Source organism: Falco biarmicus, chromosome 3 (assembly GCF_023638135.1).
Source record: "Falco biarmicus isolate bFalBia1 chromosome 3, bFalBia1.pri, whole genome shotgun sequence".
NCBI lineage: Eukaryota > Metazoa > Chordata > Aves > Falconiformes > Falconidae > Falco > Falco biarmicus.
In genome coordinates, this window is record NC_079290.1 from 52747161 (window position 1) to 52768141 (window position 20981).

The 20981-nt window shown below is 40.6% G+C and overlaps 1 protein-coding gene across 4 annotated transcripts in view; it reads left to right on the plus strand.

Annotated features, from left to right (window-relative positions):
• The first annotated feature begins 10062 nt into the window (after positions 1–10062).
• The window catches only part of TRAPPC8 (trafficking protein particle complex subunit 8), a 55581-nt gene continuing 44662 nt past the window's right edge, over positions 10063–20981 (plus strand). Inside the window, exons 1-3 of one of the 4 annotated variants that reach the window (XM_056331281.1) lie at positions 10063–10444; positions 16704–16898; positions 19449–19532. In XM_056331281.1, the coding sequence (XP_056187256.1) occupies positions 10288–10444; positions 16704–16898; positions 19449–19532 (436 nt within the window). In that variant the 5' untranslated portion in view covers positions 10063–10287. The remainder of the gene's footprint in view (positions 10445–16703; positions 16899–19448; positions 19533–20981) is intronic. The other 3 variants (XM_056331282.1, XM_056331283.1, XM_056331284.1) reach the window with 3 other exon arrangements.

Sequence of the window (20981 nt, forward strand, 5' to 3'; positions counted from 1 at the left end):
CATCTTTCTGTTAATTTATGAAATTACTTAGCTTCCATGCTTCTTTCATGGAAAGTGGCATGGAGCAAAGCGGCAATGAGAAAAAACAGTGCCTGAAATTTATTTTTTGCTATCAACATATAGGAAAAAAAATCTATTTGAAGCCAAATAACTTTTAAAACTTCCTTTGGTATTTTGATTTCCCTGTTCCTCATATTTCCCTCCAGCTCTGATCGTGTCTATAGCTGTGGCTTCCACACAGATTCCCTGACCATCCCAGCGCAGCCATCAGGGCCTTCCCTCCTGCCTGGCCTTCACCTGCCCTCACACTACTGCTCTGTCCTCTTCATTGCACTGAGATCTGTGTCCGATGCTTTTTCCTTGCAGTGTTGCCCTTCCAGGTCCAGCTTTGTACACCGATGTGGTGTTTTCCTCCAGTGTTTCCTTGCAAGCTATTAACCCCTGTCTGCTGGCTTAGCTTCCTAGATTTTTCTATTGCTTTTTCATGTAGTATTGCCTGACCAGTAGCACTCACTGCTTTCCTGACCAATTTGAAATAGAAATTATTTGTAATGTTCTTTTTTTAAAAGCTTTTTTCCTGTGCAAGAATCCATGCTTCTGTGAATGTTCATTTTCTGTGTAACTGCACTGCACTTTTCCCCTGAAAAACCTGCCCTCAGAAGGGGGCCAGCAGGCCTGAGTCAGTGGCTAGCTGAAGGATCTAGACAGCTTGTCCACCAGGCTGTGCTTCTGGAAAGTGAGCTAGCACAAAATCTTTAAATTATTTACGAAGGGTGTTGCCACACAAACCACACTCAGATTAGAGGCACTACACCTCTTTGCCAGTCTCACCTGAGGAATACATGATGACTTTGATGAGTATAGTAGGTATAGATCTAACAGGTAATTTCTGTTCCTCAAAAAATGACCTAATTATTTTTTTTTACCTCAAACTGGAACAAAAGTTGAAATTTTGAAATCTCCTACCAACTGGCATTTTGAGGGGAAGAAAAAAACTTTGTCTGAAGTCAGCTGGAATGTTTACTTTTAAAGAAGCTTCTGTTTTGACTTGGCAACATCGTGCTTTTGGTATGTAATTTATACTGTAATGTGAAATACCTTTCTGAATTACATGGAATTACTAAATGTAAAAAATTAAGCAAGTTGTTTGGAAGTGGTTGGAAAGTTTGGACTTCACCTTGCCATGGCTGGTACAGGACACAAGATGTGGAAGAAAGAGATTACATCCTGTGGTCATGGCTTTCCAATTTGGGAGCCAGCACTATTAGACTCAATCTAACGCTCCTTTTCCTTCCTCCATTTCCCTTCTTTCCCAAACAGCAAAAATATTTCTATTTCCTAGCACGGAGAATGGTTTTCTCTCCTGTTGGCATTGTGCTGTCTAGAAGCTGCTGGAGTGGAATACTCTGATGCTGTCTCCCCTTTGCTGCCCATCTCTTCCCAAGCTGAGGACTATATCCCTACAAATACTAGAGGAACAATCGCATCTTGTACACTAAATCCAATGACTCTTGGTATAATTCAGATCAGAATTAATTCCTTTATGCTTCAAATGATAATGCAGCAATTGAGAAGTTGAATAATATTGCAGAATAGAAGTAGTATTTCTTATATTCAGCAGGAAGAATCTCAAGAAACAAAATTACATGTTCTTTGTTTCCCTGTTGTCAGCCCTTTGCCTCACCATTACCGAAGAAGCAGCTCTGGTGCTTTCAGTGCAGACAGTAGCAGATGATTGAAGTTACTCCCAAAATGGAGCTGAGAGCAGGTAATATGTGGCTATGTCTACATCAGCAAGTAGCATGTCCTAATAGGAGTGGATTTTGCAGACTGGAGCAGCTGACATTTTTGGGCTTGTGAACTGGGCTCCCATTAGCAGTTTGAGTAAGTAGCTGTGTCCATGGACACTGTTTTCTAGATCAGTTATATCTAAACCCGCTCCTTCATATGAACCCCAAGTCATTGAGCAAGTGTGCTTCTCACCCAAACCAAAATTGGACCAGTTACGTTCTGCTATTGTCTCTGTACAGTCCAGTTCACAGCATCTAAGGCACATTTCATCACCTCTAGGGTGGTTTTGCAAATGGCTGAGGTCACTGGGAGCCCAGGCTTCCTTTGAAAGGGCTGGTCCTACCTCCTGTCCCGAGCTATGGTCCCTTTCTCCTGATTCTGCAGCTTTGTCCAAGCGGTCAGTTGGATCACTCCTTAAAAATAGGGTTAATTTTCAGATGTGTTAGTTCATTGCTCCAGGTGATTATGTGTCCACTTAAGAAAGACTTAGGAGGTACAAAGTGGTAGCAGCACAGAGTGGAGAGCGATTGGGGAGGGTGGAACTGCTTTTCTCTTGTAATTGAGGCTTAAATTGGCTTCAATTACTTGTGAAACTATTCCATGAGAAGACAGCCACATGATGGCTCCTAAGATAAACAGAAAACGCCCGTAGTTATTTTTATTGCTGATTTTATTCAGTAAGCACTGGGGTTGAAATAATAATTAAACCGAGTAAAACTCATAGATTTTACATGTTATTTGGACAGTTTCATCTTTCCGTAAACTCTCCAGACACACAGAATGAAAGGAATATGTAACTCGAAGAAACCTTTCCCAAGAGAATTTTTGATTGTGCCAATTAGTAAAAAAAAAAAAAAATAAATCTCTTGAATGGTATTTCTGTTTTGCTTTTCTCCTGCTCTTCAATTTTTTTGACAACCACAATAATTTATAGTCACAGAGAATCTAAACAGAGAACTTCCCTGGAATACTGCAAATTCTGTTAATTAGAACCCAATTAACAAAATGTTGGTTTGTAAATATTACTTATCACACCTTTTTGCATACAATAAAGGCGGTTTTAAAAATGTCATTCTATTCAATCAGCCTGTGGTGTCATAGATGAATTGCATCTACTCGACTATTGTGACTGCTACTCTAGCAAGCTTCAGATGGCCTTTCTGTGGCTAGTTAATTGTTTCTAATGCACTGAAATACCTTTTGCAGTGAAAATCTGCACTATCAATTAAAAATTTAATTTCTTTAATGATGAGGAAAAGTTTAGTCTTTTTGCTTTGTTTAGTCTCTTAAACGTGGTAAAAGAAATCTGACTGTGGAAAAACAGAGAGGCGATTCTAATTATACAAAAGACAGGAAATTTAAACTTGATTTTATCCCCTGGAGTAGTATCTGGTGAACAATGGAAAACTTTGATATCATCCCAAGGCATTTTATTATTATTGTATGACTTTGCACTGTGTAGCACTGTATTTACGTAACTAAAAACCTGGGACAAATACTCTTTAGGGGCCAGGAAAATACTGATTGCTGAGTGACAATCCATTGTTTGGCTCATTTTCACCTTCTCCTTCTGTCTCCAAGAGTAACTACTTAAATATGTTGAAAAGCAGAAGAGAACCCCCCGTTGAATAAAACACTAATGTGCCACAATTCCCTTGTAAGGAAAAAGATGAGAAAAATTTAGTGTTCCTCTGCTTTAAGAAGGTTGCTGCTTTGACTCAAAAAATTAAAACAATAACTGAATAGCAACAATTTGTGAATTCAGTATCTCAGAATTTTTAATAACACAACTTGCACAGGTAACATGAAAATTTGTAGCTTCTCTGTGGACATGAGTAACAAAAATCCATATGCTAGAAATATTGCATCTGGTCTTCATAGAGTCATAAAATGGTTTGGGCTGGAAGTGAGAAATGAACTAACAGATAGTGGCTTTTTGCTGAGTGCTGTGCTAGACATAATAAGGCGCCTTCCTCGGGACCAACGTTCACCGCAAGGAAGACATCCGACTTCATCCCTGCGCGACCACCAGAGGACCCCAACGACAGAAAAGCGCAAGCGCAGTGGGGATGGAGTTATTTAAATCATTTCAAGGAATACTGTAAATAGTTGTGAGAAAATAATTAATATGTATATGGCTGAAGCAACCTTAATGGTATAAGTAGATCATATTTGAGCTCATTTGGTGCTCCTCTGACTAGAAGTCAGTCACATGCTCAGCGCTGCGGTTTTTGCACTTTGACTTTGCCTCACAATAAAGATTTCTGAACCTACATTTGGCGGGTCAAGTATTTATAACACAACCTTAAAGATCATCTAGTTCCAACCCCCCTGCCATGGGCAGGGGCACCTTCCATTAGACCAGGTTGCTCAGAGCCCCATCCAGCTGGTCCTGAACACTTTCAGGGATGGGGCTTCTCTGGGCACTTCTGTGCTTCTTCTCTCTGGTCTTAAACTGCAATCAAATGCAACTACATTAAAAGTAACTTGAGGATGTGACAGCTTCTCAATCCCGCCCTGCTGCTGCCTGGGCCAGAAGGCAGCAACACCACTGGAAGTGGCTGCAGTGATCCAGGGCGGCAGGGGCATCAGTCCCAGCTGGCAGCAGTGGCTTTCACAGGCAACAGGCCCACCTCAGTATGAGCCCCCAGTCCTGTTCCAGCACCATGCTGCTGACGGAGTGTGTTTGCAAATTGCCTTGCAATGACTTATAGGATGGTTGGTTTTCATATATGACATGGTATGGTCTAATTTACTGTAAATTTTTTGCAATCTAAAGTAAAAAGGTAGCTTCAGGTCAGGATTTATTTAGTGTTTTGCTATATAGCCTGGTATAAAAAAAGAGAGAATTTTATGTTAGAAGATAGTTTATTTTCATGGCACAGCAAGGAAAAGCTTTTCTTTTTCTTTATTTTAGAGGCTTTTGTGTGAATTCACCTCAGGTGAACAGATGTAGTATGCTCATGATTACATCATGAAAAGTTCTGAAATAACAAATCCACTTGACAATGCATTTTCATATCCCCAGCTGTCTACACATGTAAGTTCTCCAGTTATTGCCCCACTGACTTTTTCTTTAGATTGCTTAAATTTATCATCGCTCTGACAGCTAAGCTTAGTGAAATCAGATTGGAATCTACAGAACTGGTTTTAATTAACTGGTTTTAATTAATAATTTCAGTTATTTCTCTGCACTCCTGTGTATGTATACTGTAACCAGAGCTTGCCTCGCATCCTACTTGCTTTTGATCACCTACAAGTCAAAGCTGTGTATTACCCATATACTAAGCCATATATGCCAGTATGCATGTTGATATAGGGCCATGTTACATGTAGGTCTTTTGCATGTGACTAAGACTACAAAAATGAAACAGGTTTGGGGAAATTAGTTCAAATGGTGCCTACACATTAAGAATCAGTTTGTTACTCAGCCGTTTGTTAATTTAGTGACTTAGTTTCATCAAGAGGGAGCAACATCCCCAGGAATTCCTCTGACAAAGGGCCCATCAGGATCTGGAAGATTATTCAACCACAGTTTACAGAAACATACAGCAAGGATGACTCTTAAAGGAGAAGTCTCTGAGATCATTAGAAAAAGAAAAGTGTAAGAGAGAGAGTATGAATAGAGAGAGAGAGAGTGAGAGAGTGAGCAACCTTTGCTTTTTCTTACCAGGAAAGTGAGAAGAATTATACCTGTCCCTGAGTTTTGTGGTAAGTGGAGCCAAGGTTTCCAGTGATGAGTTTGGACCCACTTGCTTTCCCTCCTTTCTTCTTTTCTTCTACTTCTCTCTCTCTTCTGTTATGTGCAGGCCCCATACTTATATGAAAAACTTACATTGATTCTTATGAAGTCTTTTTAGATTTCCATCTGTTAATAAAAAGAGGCTCTTAACTTAAAAGCCTTGGAGCAATACTGACAAAGAATAAAATATTGCTGTTAATCCTGGGCTGAGTCAGGGCAGTGGTATATGGCTGCTTCTATGGGGGACAAAAGAGAGATTCTAGAGAACTGTAACCTTGGAATTCCCACCCACGGCAGGATTGTCAAGAGGTACCATCTCTTCCTAGCTATCTCTGGGTACTGGGAATTGTTCACGAGAGAAGCTTTATTACCAAGCCTGGAAGAAAAACTGCATGACCAGGCATTCCCATCCCATGCCATCAAAAACATTGGGATGCTAGAGTGTCCCATTGATTCAGAAGAGCTGGAGACTGACAATCTGCTACCATCTACTTCTCTTTATGACCCACCCTGAGGCACGGCTGGGCAAAGCTTACCGTTTAACCCTTGCAGCTTCAGCCAGCATGTCAGAGGATTGCATGGGCCATGTTCCAGACACCATGGGCTTGGTATGTCCGGGTCTGGTACACACTTGATGCCCCTGGCACAATTCACACTGCCTTGCTGTGTAAAATTTTCCTTCAGAATTGTTTTTTTCCATGCCTTTTAGGAAAATGTGTGTTGATTCACCACAAGATGAGTTGCTCTTTCTTCTGTCTGCCTGGGTTGTTTTCTTGTTCATCTTGCAAGCTGTAGAAGTGCATTTCAAAAGCTCTTCCTGATCTATGGAAGGCAGTGAAAGTCAGAGGGCTACTTGTGCATGGCAGATGGCAGGGACCACAGCCTCAGACACCACAGACTCTCTGTCAGCAAGTCATTGTCCATACCAGTGACCCTGGTGCAGAGCAGCTAACACAGAGGATCACATGGTCCAGGAAGTTTGTGAAGGACATATGCAAATCCAAAAGTCAAGAAATTAGGGTCACAGATTGACCTTAAGGAGTTACAACATGACAGCTAACTGGCTGTAAATCTACACTGGTACCTAACTTGCAGTGATTGTGTCCAGTGTGGTTTATTAAAAAAAACCCTCAACCAACATCCCCATATGTGGCTTATTGCATGGTTTCAGCTGAACTTTAAATCTTACTTCAGGTTATGCTGGAGTGAATTGCTGTGCAAAACACCACTCCTGTTAACTCTGCAGAAGCTTGAACTGAGCAAAACTCAAATGTGCCCTTGAAGTTTGCAGGGAGCTGGGAGTCTGTGATGTAAACTTTCAAGGATATAGTTTAACCTGTAACTAACTTACAGGGAAACAGACATGTTCCATAATTGAATAACTGGAAATGAAAGCGCTGGATTCAACTTCAGATTGCATCACTTGCAATTCTGTATTCTTTTTCCTCTGTCTTAAGCCTACACAGTAACACAAATACTGGTTTATTAACAGGTGAAAAAAGCCTTTCACATAAACTTCCTCAGCAGCAGCTTCGTTCAGCAGAAAGTTCATGCTCTCTGGCTTTGTGATCTGCATGAAGGCATCACAGAACTTGTAAGTTCAAGAAGGTTCCAGCCTGAGGGAGTGAAAAAACACTCCTGGCAGCAGCAAGGAAGCACCACTGAACACTTTCAAGTCCAAATTTTACAGTCATATTCTATTTCTTTACAACTGAAACAGTGGACATATTTTTCTGTCTCAGTGATGTTTTTGTTCTGGTCTATTCAAGACACTTTTATATATTTTCTTATATTTTCTCTTTTTCTATTCACTCTGAGTAGGCCTCCCCTTTCCCACCCCTGTCTGCACAATCTCACTTTGTTCACCTGCTGTTTCCTTTGATCCATCTTTTCCTCTGAAAAATAGTATATTCAGTTAACTAATTCAGATGGGTCAAGCATGGTTTCATGATCTTGTATTATCCCTTTGTACTTCTGTCTGCCATCTGTCCTACCTATTGGTACGTTGTCAGACTTTGAAAGCAAAATTTTGTGCACAAATTGGCAGGCTTGGGAATGATATAAGTAATTATCAATTAACAATGATATTTTACAGTCCTTCTAATGCACCTTTTGTCTTGTAAATAAAAACAGTCTTATTTGAATCCTCTTTGACTACACTGTTTTTAGCAACATATCTGGGATACAACACCCTGAGCTACTGTGTTCATTGATGATGGGGTTGTTTATCCCTCTTTAGTAGGACAGGTGAGTCAGAGGCTGCATTAAAGGTCTTGGGAAAACACTACCTTGTCTTGAGACAGCACAGCCCACGAGATGGCAGAGCTATATGAAACTACTGCGATGGAAGCAGTCCATGCTGTAAGAGAATGTCACCAAAGAGAGAAATTCTAAGGACCAAATCCCTAATACTGGGTGAAAGAAAAATGTGCACAACGTATTTTTGTACACAGAGAGTAGATTTTGAGCACACAAAAGTAGGTTTAGAATGCAGAGCTGCTCTAATTAAAAACCCCAACCCACTGGCAATAAAAATGAACAATTTCTCGCTACGTAATGGTTACCAAAGACTGCTAATAGCCACCTGAAATTTGTATCTCTCCAGAAATTTGAATAAAAACTCGAATCTCTGCCAGAAAGACATAATGATGATCAGAATTTAAAAACAATTTTTAATATCAAATCATGTGTGAACAGGATTGGGACTTCTGATCCACTTCAATCTACCAGATGTAATTTGTATACTGTTCTGAAGTAATGGCTTAAGAGGAAAGGGAGAGAAGCACTGTTCTTCCAAAGTGCCCATGTGGAGGTCATACTTTAAAGTATCCATGAAAACATTATTTGGAATAGCTCTGGGGAATTTCCAAAAGTACACAAGTCATAAATATTTGCAGAATGTTGGTCTTCACCTTATTCTAAAAATCTATCAAAGCCAAAATATTTTTTTCTGCAGTATTTATTAGCTTTTGGATAAAATTCCCAGGACTCAATCCTGAAAAACAGCAACTTGCATGGCCTGTTGTTTTTTTTCTTACTGCCTACATTGAATTAATAACTAATTTTTCATTCACAGAGGAAGTTGCTGATTTGATTGCTGTAGATGAATTGGTTAACACTAATTTCCAAATTACTGAATTTCTTAGGGAAGATCGATATTATTTTCCCAAGTTTTATTTGGTTTTCAAATGGGATGTATTAGTTCTGTAATATCAACTATAAAAATAACCTCATCGTCCATTTGCTTTTTTTTTTAAAAAGGTTTTTACATTTGAAGATTTACCATGGAAATTAGTTGCACATAAAAGAGTACTTCTGGCAGCAGGAGAAATAATGAGGCTCAGCTTTTTATGCCTTTGTAATCATGCACCTCAAAAATAGCGTGTGATCTCCCATTGAACCTAAGCAATAATCACATCCCTGACTCTGAAATTTGCATTTAGGAAGGAGTGATCTGATGCTCTACGTCCTCCCTCAGACTAAGGTCTCTCCTGTAGTTACCTAGCACACTTCAGTAATTTGTGAAAACTTCCTGCTTCTGACAGGCCTGTCAAACACTCAGAAACTGGCTAATGATTTCCAAACCTTACTGTTGAAATCATGCTCTATTATAGTCTTAAGCCTTGACTTCCAAAGGCCTAAGAACTTTTTTTCTGATGTTTACAAGCCCTAAAGACTGTCCCTGAAAGCATGTTAAAACCCTGCCCTACGACAGTACTCCGTATTTCTAAAGAACAGACTCAAATTTACTTGTTCTTAATTGTCAGAGATCATCACTGTTGTCTTTGTCACCGAAAGCAAACCTCGATGAAGTGATTTTGCACGATTTTCATTTCATGCATACAATTGAGCAGCTACAGGTCTGCCACAGAACCCCCAAACAACTCAACTCTCACTTTTTTTTAAAATAAAAACTCCAGAACTGTTTTCCTGGTGTGTGTGCGCGTGTGTGTAGGAATTCTGCATTAACCCCACCCCCCACCCCTGCCCAGGAACGCTCACCACCTAGCAAAGCTCTCCAGAAACCTGCCTGACTCAACTTCCCCCTTCTCCCGCACTTGGTTTAATAAGCAGCGCCTCCGCCGAACACAGAGCCGGCCTCGGCTGCCCAGCCGTGGCAAGGGCGTGAGGCGAGCGGCCTGCCTGGCGAGCGGCCTGCCCCGCGCTGCGGCTGGCACCGCAGGGCGCAGTGCCCCGGGGTACCCGCGGGCAGGGGGAGTGCGGAGGCTGAGCGCGGGGGCCCAACGCCAGCCCTCGGCCTACCGCGAAACAGCTTCCCGGCATCAGCGCGACCCCCCGGGCAGCTGCCCGCCGCCTCAGCCAGGCGAAGGCCGTTGGCGGCGGTTGGTGCCGGGCCCCCGCGCTCATCCCTCGGAACGCGCCAACTGCCGGCAGGACGCGCACGGCCCCGGCCCCGGCCCCGCCCCCGCCTGACCGTCGTCGCCTCCCCCCTCCCGGCCGCTTCCGCCCGCGCGCCCCGGCCCGGCCCCGCCCCTTTCAGCCAATCACATGAGCGAGCGCAGGGGCCGCCGGGAGCGGGCGCTACCCGAGAGGCTCGGCTGAGGCGCAACATGGCGGTGCGGGCAGGGTGCTGAGCGGTCCGTGGCCACGGCGTCGGGGCGGGCGGCCGGCCGGAGTGGGCGCCGTGGAGAGGCAGCGGCGGGCAGACGCGGGAGGGAGCCGGCGGAGCCGGGCGGAGAAGAGCGGAGGAAGGTGGCGGGGCCGGCTCGGGCCCCCGAGCGGCGTTGGCGGCGATGGCCCAGTGCGTGCAGTCGGTGCAGGAGTTCATCCAGGACTCGTTCGTGCCCTTGGTGGCCGCGCTGTGCAGCGAGGAGGCGGAGAGGCTCACCCGCAAGAACAGCCTGAGCTTCGCCGAGCTGGTGAAGCCCTTCTGCCGCCTCACCTCGGAAGGTCGGTGCCGGGAGCGGCGCGGGGCGCGCGGCTTGTTTACAGCGGGCGGGGACGGCGGCGCCGCTCCCTTCCGCACGGCGGCCTCCGGGGTCCCGCCCGCCCGGCCGTCGCGGCCGTCGCCGCGACTGCTGTGCCCCGCTGCCCGGCGAGCCGAGCAGGGGCGGGAGCGGGAGGCGAGACTCCTCTGTCGGGGCCGCGGTGGTGGCCGCCCGGCCGGGCGCTGTCCGGAGCTGGGGCAGGCTTGGAGGCGGCCCGCGTTTGCCGGGGGCTCCCCACGTGCCTGTTAAGTCCCTGTAACGTTACTCGATCTTGTCCTTCTCCGCGGAGCCTTGGAAGTTAGGCTTCTCCTGGAGGCATCGCAGAGCGCATGGCTGAAGAGAAAGAGGTGTCTGTAAATCTAGCTCTTCCAAGCGGGTTTTTTCTTCGTTGAGAACGACTTTACAGTTAGTCTGGCTAATACTTGTACCTGAGTATTGCTGTAGGCCTGGGATTTCACACTGGGGTAAGGCTTTTCATAAAGTACCTGGTCGCTGAAGGTGTGGCCAGTCTGTCAGAAACACTAGTTGTCATTTCAGTTGCAAGTCTTTACTTTCTCTCACCTGTGTTTTTATCACATATACTTTTTTGTTGGTGTTTCTTTAAGACCTGTGCAAAGGGACAGTGGGAATTGAGCTGATTATGTGGTGTAGGTGAAATGACCATGTGAAATAGCAGTAAAACTGGAAATTGACCACTTAAACAGTAGGATTTTTTTACTGTAATGCTTTAACTTGCTATCTGTGGGGTTTTTTTGTGGGTTTTTTTTTCCTTAAATTCAACGTAAGCCATTCTCTCCAAGCTACTTCTGGTCAGAATAGAATGCAAGACAGCAATTGGAATAGAACTGCTTGTCAGAATAGCAATGCAGTGACATTTGTCTGTTATGGTTTCTGACAGACACTTAGACTTCAGTCTCTTCATGTTGTGTTGAGGAAACAGTGCAAGAAAATGAAGCTTGTACTGTCACTTGAGTTAGATTTTTGCATTGCTGCTTAAAAAATGGCATAGACTTAAAAGCTAGTATGTTTAAAAATCTGCCTTAATTCTGTGACAAATCTTAGTAACTTATGTAACTTGTTTATAGATGTTTTCCCCTTTGTTTAGCAACACTCATGAGCTATGTGAGAATGGAGGAGAGGCACAACCAATAAAATCAAGAAGCTCACATCCTTGCAGTTGTGAAGTTACCTAGATATTTCTTTAGGTTCTTTGGTGAAAAGCTTTCAAAATGCGTCTAGCAAACCGGGCAGACTATTCAAAATGAAGCATTCCCTCTGAAGAGTACTTCATTCCGTTCTCTCTTAGTTGTAACCGTTTTTGTTCCAACTATTGTAATAGTTAAACTTGCAAACGTGAATCATCCTCAGTGTTCCCCATTTGAATGCAGACTTCAATAGTGTGTCGATGCTTACAAAACCAATTTTCACCCTCTTGCGATAAAATAGTTATGGCTAAAGATTAGACTTCCTCCCTTGATATAAATGTAAGGCCTTGAGCTTGTTACTTGAGAGACTTATACTGACTTGATTTTGGCAATCTTCTAAGCTTGTGAAGGAAAGCTCCACTGTTTAATTTTCGTAATTTCCTAGTAATTTTTGGTGTTTCTGTAACTGGTTTTCTGCAAGCTCTGCCATGTACTAGTATAAATGAACAACCTCATGAACAGCCTCTAAATCCCCGTGATACAGTTTTAATTTCCTAATTTTGCAGCTGTGGGCATTGTGGTGAATCTTTGAGAAGGAGCACCCTTGCAGTTCTGTGTAGGCTGTGTAATTTTGTCAGTCTGAATCCATCTTGTTCAGAACCTGAACCGAGGGTCAGATAGCCAAGAAGCTGAAGCTTGGTACAGTGAGTTTTGTTGCTGTGCTATTCTCTGTGTATTTGGATTCAACAGGCTGCAAGCCTGCCTGCAGTTATTAGCTCCAAGTGTGACTTCCTCTTTTTCTAGCTTCATGAAAAAAACGTTATGGCATGCTATATGTAACTTCTTGTGGTGGAAGCCAGTGTGCGTGAGGCTAGGAGAAGCAGTACAAGCCATTTTATTCAGGCAGAAGAGTAGTTCAGTGCAGTAAAACTTCTTGTGAGTTTGTATAAGGAGGGTAAGCAATTTCTCTGGCTCCAGCATTTGTGGAGCTCTATGAGAGGGTAACATGCCTGTTAGTCTGTACAAACACTGTTGCATAGTGACATTTTTAACTGTATCCTGTGCAGGGGATCTGGAAACAGGATAAATTCTTAAATTGCTCTACCTCAGTAGGTTTGACCAGACTTAGAAGTAAAATTTTTCCATGATGCTTTTCATGTCCAGTTAAGAGGAGGAGTGGCATGATTAATGATCTGATCATGGTACAGCAGAATGTGTACATGTACATGCATCCACAACTGTGTTTCACTGTTTTTGATGCATTCACTTTTAAACAGAGTTTTTCTTAATGGAGCATGAAATGCTGTCCTTTTTTTTTACTAATACTCCTGTCTTTAGAAATAAGCTGTCTCTTGTGCAAAACTTTAAAGTAGCGTTACTTTATAAACTCTGCTGTAATTTCAAGAGATCCGTCACTGGTTTGCTACTGCATTTTTAGTCCTGTTAAATGCAGATTTTTTTACTGAAGTTTAGGACTTAGATAGTTTATGAGCCTGCTGAAGGCTGCATGTTCATCAGTGTTCTTGCTTAGAGAAGTAGTGGAGTTACAAATTAGGAGATTCATTTCATGTGCAGACCAGTTTTGATACACAGAAACTAAGCTGGTCTTTCTACTGTGCATGATTCAGTCGTCCTTCCTGCATTAGCAGGGATGGGAAGGCCCAGACCACTGCTTGATTCTTCAGGTAGTCTTAAACCATGTGCTTCTTGTGGTTGCTCAGTCCAAGGAGATGAGATTGTATTTAATTTCAAGTAGAAGACCACCAACATACATAATGCAGATGTGGTGGTGGGGCCTCTGCACTAATCAGTATTAATCTGTTCATCAACTTTTGCCTATGAGGGACTTGCTAATGTTGGTATAGCTGAAAATACCCTTGCAATATAGGAAATTGTGATGGTAGAAAATCCGAAGCGCAGGTTCAAAGTGCTCCATACTGTAATTTTGAGTTTCTTGACTTCCGTAAGTAAGGCACTTCTTGTTATTGAAGGAGGATTGGTTAAAAAGGTGAGAGAACGGCTTCACTTTCCTACTAAGTCTTGACTTTGGGAAGGGTTTTGTTTTCCTCTAAACTCCCATTTTTCTTTGATAAAGGAAACCAAAAGTATATTGTGTATTTTATACCTTCACACTTATTCTCAAAGTGACAGTCTTTCTCTGTCTATTGTTTGTTAGTAACAATTGATGCTGTATAGGTAATTTTCTTTAAAATAGCATTCTGTTTTTAAGAATATTTAAAAATGTTAGTCAACTTCTGATGAGAAAGATCTTGTTCTAATATGTTCCTACTTCCACTTTTGGCAAAATACTTTCTGAAATGATCTTACGAACACTTGAAGGAAATGTAGAACACTGGAAATCCTTTACTAGGGATTAAGGCAAGAGATTTATGGGGTTTCAAGTACATCCTTTATCAGTCCTTAACATTGCACATGTGCCAGAAATGTCATCCCTGTCCTGTATGGGAATGTGTTTGCTCTTCATTATTACGGCTGTTGTATTTTAGGAGAAACGTTAAGGATGAGTTTTAGTGTTAAAGCTGCACTGGTAAAGGCAAACATGTTTCTTGTTTGTCCCTCCTCCTTTCTTTATGTGTGATCTTCTCAGTAATCATGTGGCAGTAGGTTGCTAATGCACCTATATGATAAGAAGGAATAAAAAAAATCCCCCCCCTTCAGCTTTTTGATAGAAACACAGAACTGGATGAATTAAGTTTAACTAGCACAGTTGCCCTTCTCTGTGTTGATATTGCCTTATGATGAGCCAGCTCAATCAGATACTTGTAGCTGAAAAAACGCACAGATTTTTAAGTTGTTTTGGGCAGGATCTGTTCTCTAAACTGCTTCACTGTGTTTTCCTATGAGCTTCAGTGTTGACTAAGGGTTGGGAGTGAATGTGTGATGAAGAGGATAGAACTGCACCAGTCCATATTTGAGCTGTGATAGAAATCTGCTTCAACAGCCAAGATGGACTGTAAACACATCTCATGATCTGGCTCAGGCTGCATCGTTGTTACTTCTGAAGGGTCTTGTAGAAAAGGTGTGGAGTGCCCTCCAGGCTGGAGGGAACAGAAGCCTCAGCTTCAGACCTTTTATGGTGTGAATTTTGTGGTTAGCTGCAAGATGAGGAGAACTTAAAGGGCAGCACAAAGGAAAATTCTTTACGTGCTACACACTGATTTGTGAAAATAAAATGCAAAGGAGTTGAGGACTGTACTGTGGTGCATGTGGTAGCACCAACTGTCTTAGGTAGCTGTTAGTCAGTGTCCTGCCTGCACTTAGTCTGGCTGTCTTGATGGTGCTTTGGTTTGAAATAGGCAAAATTACATGAAAAATCAGAGCAGATGTAGAATTGTAATGTCCATTGAAAAATCTCATGAATACTTTTTCAAAAACAGATGGCTTGAGGGAGCAAGTTTCTCAAAGATTCTGCAAAGGGTTTACAGGTCGTGTGAAGTTCAAATTAATGCTTATGGTAAAGTAGAACTTTGTAAGATATAAAAGGGATTGCTGCCTGGTCAAATTTTAGTGGAAATATCACGGAGCAAGGCCTTAAGTAGAAAGGTGATCCAATACATGTAAATGTGAAAAAACCCTTCATTTTCTTGTAATAATTTTTTGCTTTTCAGAAGATGGAAGCTTTTTTAAAAATACAATAAACCCAACAAAACAAAAGCAAGGACTTAGGGAATAAAAGCAATCACATATCATTACAGAAAAAAGTTAAATTTGCCCTGTGATAGTGTTTTTATTTACATAGAAAACAAAGGCACCCCACATGTAGATGTCAACGTTTATATGGAATTTCAGCTTTAACGTTCAGTTTAATACCATTGCTCATGAATTGTCTTGCTGGACTCTGCTGCTGCTTTCTCCTTAAGGCTTGGTATGGACTCCCTTACATGGGCTTGGGCTGTTTTCTGTCTAACGGCTTTCTTGGGGAAGTTGGTCTTAAATTTTTTGGATAAGTAACACAAAACCAAAACAGTGTAAGTTACTGTGTGCTGATAACATAAGGTTGATGTCACCATTTTTGAGGCTTGTTTTAATAACAAATCTGTTTCTTTTTTGGAATATTATTTTCATTGCTAATGGTCTACTTCACTTTTTCTAAATAAGCAAACTATCCACACCAACAACTTACATGCTTGCCAGCTGTTTCTACTTTTGTCAGAAACACTAGGTCATGGACACTTTCACTGCATTGTTGGGATTTTTTTTGAGCCTGCATACAATAATGTGCTACTTGTCAGGCAAAAGTCTCATGCATAATTCTAAATGAGTATTTAATGCTTGCAAGATTTTTTTCCTGGTTTTTGAACAAACATTTAAAAGTGAGTCAGGAATGCTGTTACTAATATTGACTTTATTTTTAGATGATTAATTTTAACCACAAGTTTGTCAATCAAGAATGTAACTTTAACGTTCTTTTAAGATAAATTGATTGTGTGATGCTGTTTGGAGAACAGAAGAGTTCTAAACCCATTTCTTAAAAAAACAAAACAACCACAAAAAAAAGCTAATCCCAAACCAAAACCCAACTGAACTTAAGATAATAACCCAGTAGTGTTAAAAATTAAAGGTTATGTTCATCTTTGAACTAATACTATGCTATCCTTGTCCAGTTTCCTGAACATGGCTATTGTGTACTGGGGCTTTTTGGAAACTGATGACTCCTTGGAATGTGAGAAGTTATGTGAAATCTGTATGTTTACTATAGGGTGGCTGTGCAAGTTGAGTACATCCCACAATTAAGGGGGTGCAGCAGTGTAGGTCATACGTTTTTGGGCACTTTGCTCTGAGGAGTGGATATTTTTACAAGGTACACTCCAATGCTATGTTTTCATCAGTCTGCTTAGATGAGCCTAATGTTGAACATGAAGTAACTTTTCATTCTTGCCTTACCCCTCCATTCTTGATACTCAGTTATTATGGACTGTGATCTAAAATGGATGATGAAGAGGTTTAGTGAAGAAGTAATCCTTGAAGAAGCAGCTATTGGGGAAATACTGATTTGTGGTAACTATTTTAACTCTGTTTTACTCAACAAAGCCTTTTTTTTCCACTTTTTTTTAGTTCACATGAGAGATCCTAATAATCAGCTTCACATAATTAAAAACTTGAAGATTGCTGTCAACAACATTATTACTCACCCACCTCAGCCTGGTGCCATTCGTAAACTTTTGAACGACGTTGTGTCTGTCAGTCAGCCTGCTGAAGGACTAGTAGCTAATGTGATCACAGCTGGAGATTATGATCTCAACATCAGTGGTATGTAATGATACTGTATTTTTTATAACTTAAACTGGAATTTACTGTAAGGTGTCTAACCTTGATTTCAACTTCATGGCACGTATTAAAATCACTGAGTTGATTGAAACCTCCAATTTACCAAATAGTTTTGGGTTTATATAATGCTAAATGGTTGAACTTAATTATTCTTAATTGAATGCTTCCTAATGTTGTAATTCTTCTCTACTTGTGTTAAGTCACTGTATTATTTTAATGTAGAAAATACTCATGCTTTGGTTGTATTAATGTCTCAACTGATGAGTTTTTTCTTGTTAGCAACCTTATACACTTGTTACACTTGGCTGAATAAATAACAGAACATACTTTTAATGTTGGTACAGCTTTATGTTGAAGTTAGTCCCCCTGGCTTTTTTTGTTTTTCTTTTTAATTAACTGCTAATGCATAGAGGTCACATAGCTGTCATAAGAAGTTTAAGGAAAAAAAAGTTTTGAGGAAAGGTGTGTGATTTCAGGTCTTGATTTTGTTTTTGCCATGAAACTCAGTGCTTCATATTTCACTGTCAAAATGGCTAGAATATTTGAAATTTTTTTCAGCTTTCCAAGGGATGAGGCATTGTGAATAACACTAAATGAGACCTGATCTTTAGAGCTGAGAAGATTAAACTCCTCCCAATTAAGACCCTAATCCATTAAAACCTTTGAGTACATACTTAATTCAGTGTGTATACATTGCCCTACTTAAGTACAATAAATTACTCCTGTTTAAAGCTCAGCATGCAGTGAGAAATTTGACTTTGCTATAGCAAAGGACTGATGAAAAGTCTTTATCAGAATTAGTAACTGATGCTGTAGTATGTTGATTTTTTTACGTTTATGATAAATTGCATAATTCTACATCCTCAATACCTCACTTAACAAGCCACATCTTCAACTTGATGTGAAATATTGATAGGAAAGGAAAAGAGCCTGGAAGTTCTGATTCTTGAATGCTGTTCAAAATGACACGCTTTTGTTTCCATGCCCTCATTTAGCTGTGGAATTGGTGAATTGCCATTTTTTTGGAGGGAAAGTGCTTCAGTTCTAGAGACTAGAAGATCCTAAGAAAGCAGAATGGTTTCAGTGAAGAGACTTTCCCCTAATGTTTCTAATGATCTCTCTTTAGAAGTGAGGTGTTAGAAGCAAAGAGAAATAGTGGCACTATGAAGCTATGCTTTGTAGTTGTCGAAGCAAGTAACTCTCCTTTTTGTTTTCCTTATTTGCTGCTGGAGCCTCAGATGTAGAAATTATCATACTTGACTGTTTTCAGCTTCTCCATGATAAGGGTCTTATTTCCATTCAGACTGGCTATATGCTTTTTTGACAGAAGGAGAGATGTATAAGCTGTTTAAGACCATGCAGGTGGACAAAATCGTAACAACTTTGTAGTACCCCATTTTAGGGCTTTAGCACAGAACACTGGCATGGTGTCCTTAATGATGAAACTTGGATCCCATTACCTTGTAGGAGGACATGAGGAAGTCCCTAGCTTGTCAGGTAGAGTTCCCTTTTTGCTTAGAAACGATGATATTTACCAAGAAACTTTTAGAGCATTTTATTGAAAACCAATGGAAGTGTTCATTCCTGGCAGCAAAATGCAATCTTTTGGCATGGAAATGTGAACTACTCTCATCTGTTCTTCAGTTTGCTCTTTTTCTTTTGGTAGATTAGTCTAGGATAGCAATATTGAAACATATTTGCATAAATTTTAATGATGATCAAGTGCAGTCGATTTTGAAGGATGATACAAACATAAAGAAGCTCATGTATGTTTCCAGCATAGGGATCATGATCCTGCTCTTTTTTGAGAAGTTTTGGAACTTTTGTGGTGAATCAGTTCAATTGTTTGTAATCCTTCTTTGTAATACTTCTTGTTTCATAGTCTCATAGTTCCATAATCTTGTACTGAGAGACATGGTTGATGGCTGAAAGGGTTCAGCCATGCCTTGTTCTCCCATGTACTTGCACATGTGGATAGTGAGGAAAAGTGATCTCACTAAAGACATATTTTTTCTTCTCTCAAGTAAGTTTTCTGCTGGATCACTTCCCTGACTATGTTTGTTCAGGGCTGCATGATGCTAATGCTGGCATGTAGCAATCAGGAATATGGTAGAGATAAGGGGGAATGTTGGGACAACCACTTTCAACAGCTAACATCTTCAGTTACTTTAGTACTACAGGCTGAGAAATCTCAAAGTTAGTGTCTTCCATTTTTAGTGTATTCCAACTAGAAAAATAGAAATAATATCCAAATAAGACTTAATTCTGTGTTACTTTACAGACTTCCATTTTTACTCAAGCCCAGAATTAGGGCTGAACTAGAAATTAATATTGAATTCTATTAAAGTACACTGTCAAACGTTGAGGAGCCTGAAACATTCATGATTAAGGTTAGCTGGAACCAAGTGTCTTTAGTCCCTAATGGGCCTGCATGGTATAGCTTTTCTACTTTATGCTACCAGAGCGTAAAAGCCAATAGTGTGTTTGCACCTGACCCTTTTTAGTATAATAATACCATGTTTTTTCTATCAGATCGCTCAGTTAAAGCTAGTGTTCCTTGGTACAGTAATTGGAAAGAGACACTGATGGAACTGAACACATCCACGTTTTATTCAGGTATTTTTTTGTGGTTGGTGCCAATCTACCAAATTGCCCTTTATTCCTTTTCCGTGTGCCCCATCCACCTTTCCTTACCATCTGCTACAACTGTTTAGCACTTCTCTTGGCCTAGGTGTGTGTTCCTCCATTTTTTTCCCCCTAAATGAAAAGTTGTTGGTGATGGTTGTTTAGTTTTTCTTTTAGTCATATTTCTACTCTTGTTAATCTAAATCATTTAGTCTTTCCATACAGTCAATAAGTGCAGAGTGGTGGTGGGAAATGACCTGATGCTATAAAAGCACTGTCTTGTTTGATCCTACGGAACTGTATACTGTCACTGTTCTATATTTCAAATGTAAATACTTTCTGCTTCTGTACAGAACTTCCTTCTCAGGCGAATAGTAGCAGTTTTCAAATTGCAACTAAAATGTTGACTGTACTTAGAGCGCATATGCTTCTACTATATTGATACTGTTTCTGGAATATGGCTCTCAAAAAAAATAAAGCTTTCTAATACAGCTTTCTAATACATTTTCATGTAGTTTATAAGACTTTTTGCTACTGAAATGTATTGGTAATTGGACTCTCAACTTAGTGAAGCTCTGTGTTGTGGTCTGAGCCACATTTTGATTTTCAGTTTTGGATATTTACAAAGTTTATGCCTTTGGTTAATAATAGCTATCCTTTCAGTAGTGTCTGGTCAGATGCTGCTAAATTCCTTCCTTTCTTAATGTGCTAGTGTACCTGTGAAATTCATGTTGGTTGGTCAGGTAGCAAAAGAGTACAAAACTTCATGAAGTAGACTTCTTATTCTTAAGCAGTTACGTGTGAATATTACTTAGCAGTTCTCTTCTTAACCATTTCTGAACACAGTAACAGGTTTGCCTAAACTTCAGTTCTGCTTGTTTAGTGTACTGGAAACGTATTACTGGAAAAATGAGAAACATACAGGTCTGTGTACCTAAATAACAGTGTTGCTGTGCACTATTATAATGTGTTATAAAATGTTACATCTGTGAAAACTTTTTCAAATACTGTTTTTGCTTTGAATATGGTGCATGTTTATTATTCTAAATATCTACCCTAATTGATTGCAGCCCTCTAAATGCGGTTGAGTGAATATTGTTAGTGTATGTTTTAGTTGTGTGGAGGGAAACAAGTTGGCTTTGTAGCAACTTCCAAGGTTCTTAATAGTCAGAGTGAGAAAGGTGAGGGGAAGAAAAAAACCACATCCCACAAAACGAACTGTGTCAGATTTTAAAACTTTTTTTTTTTGTGGCTCAACTGCAAAATAGAAATGGAAAACTGAAAACAGAGCTTGAAACCAAAATGCAGTTGAAATTTCTGCCTTAAGTAGTTTAGTATTGTTTGGTTTGAACCTGTGTTACTACAAGGCCTTGTTATACATGTGAAAAATATGCATGAGTCACTTTCTCATGGTTTGTTTTTTAATAACAAGTATGTTTT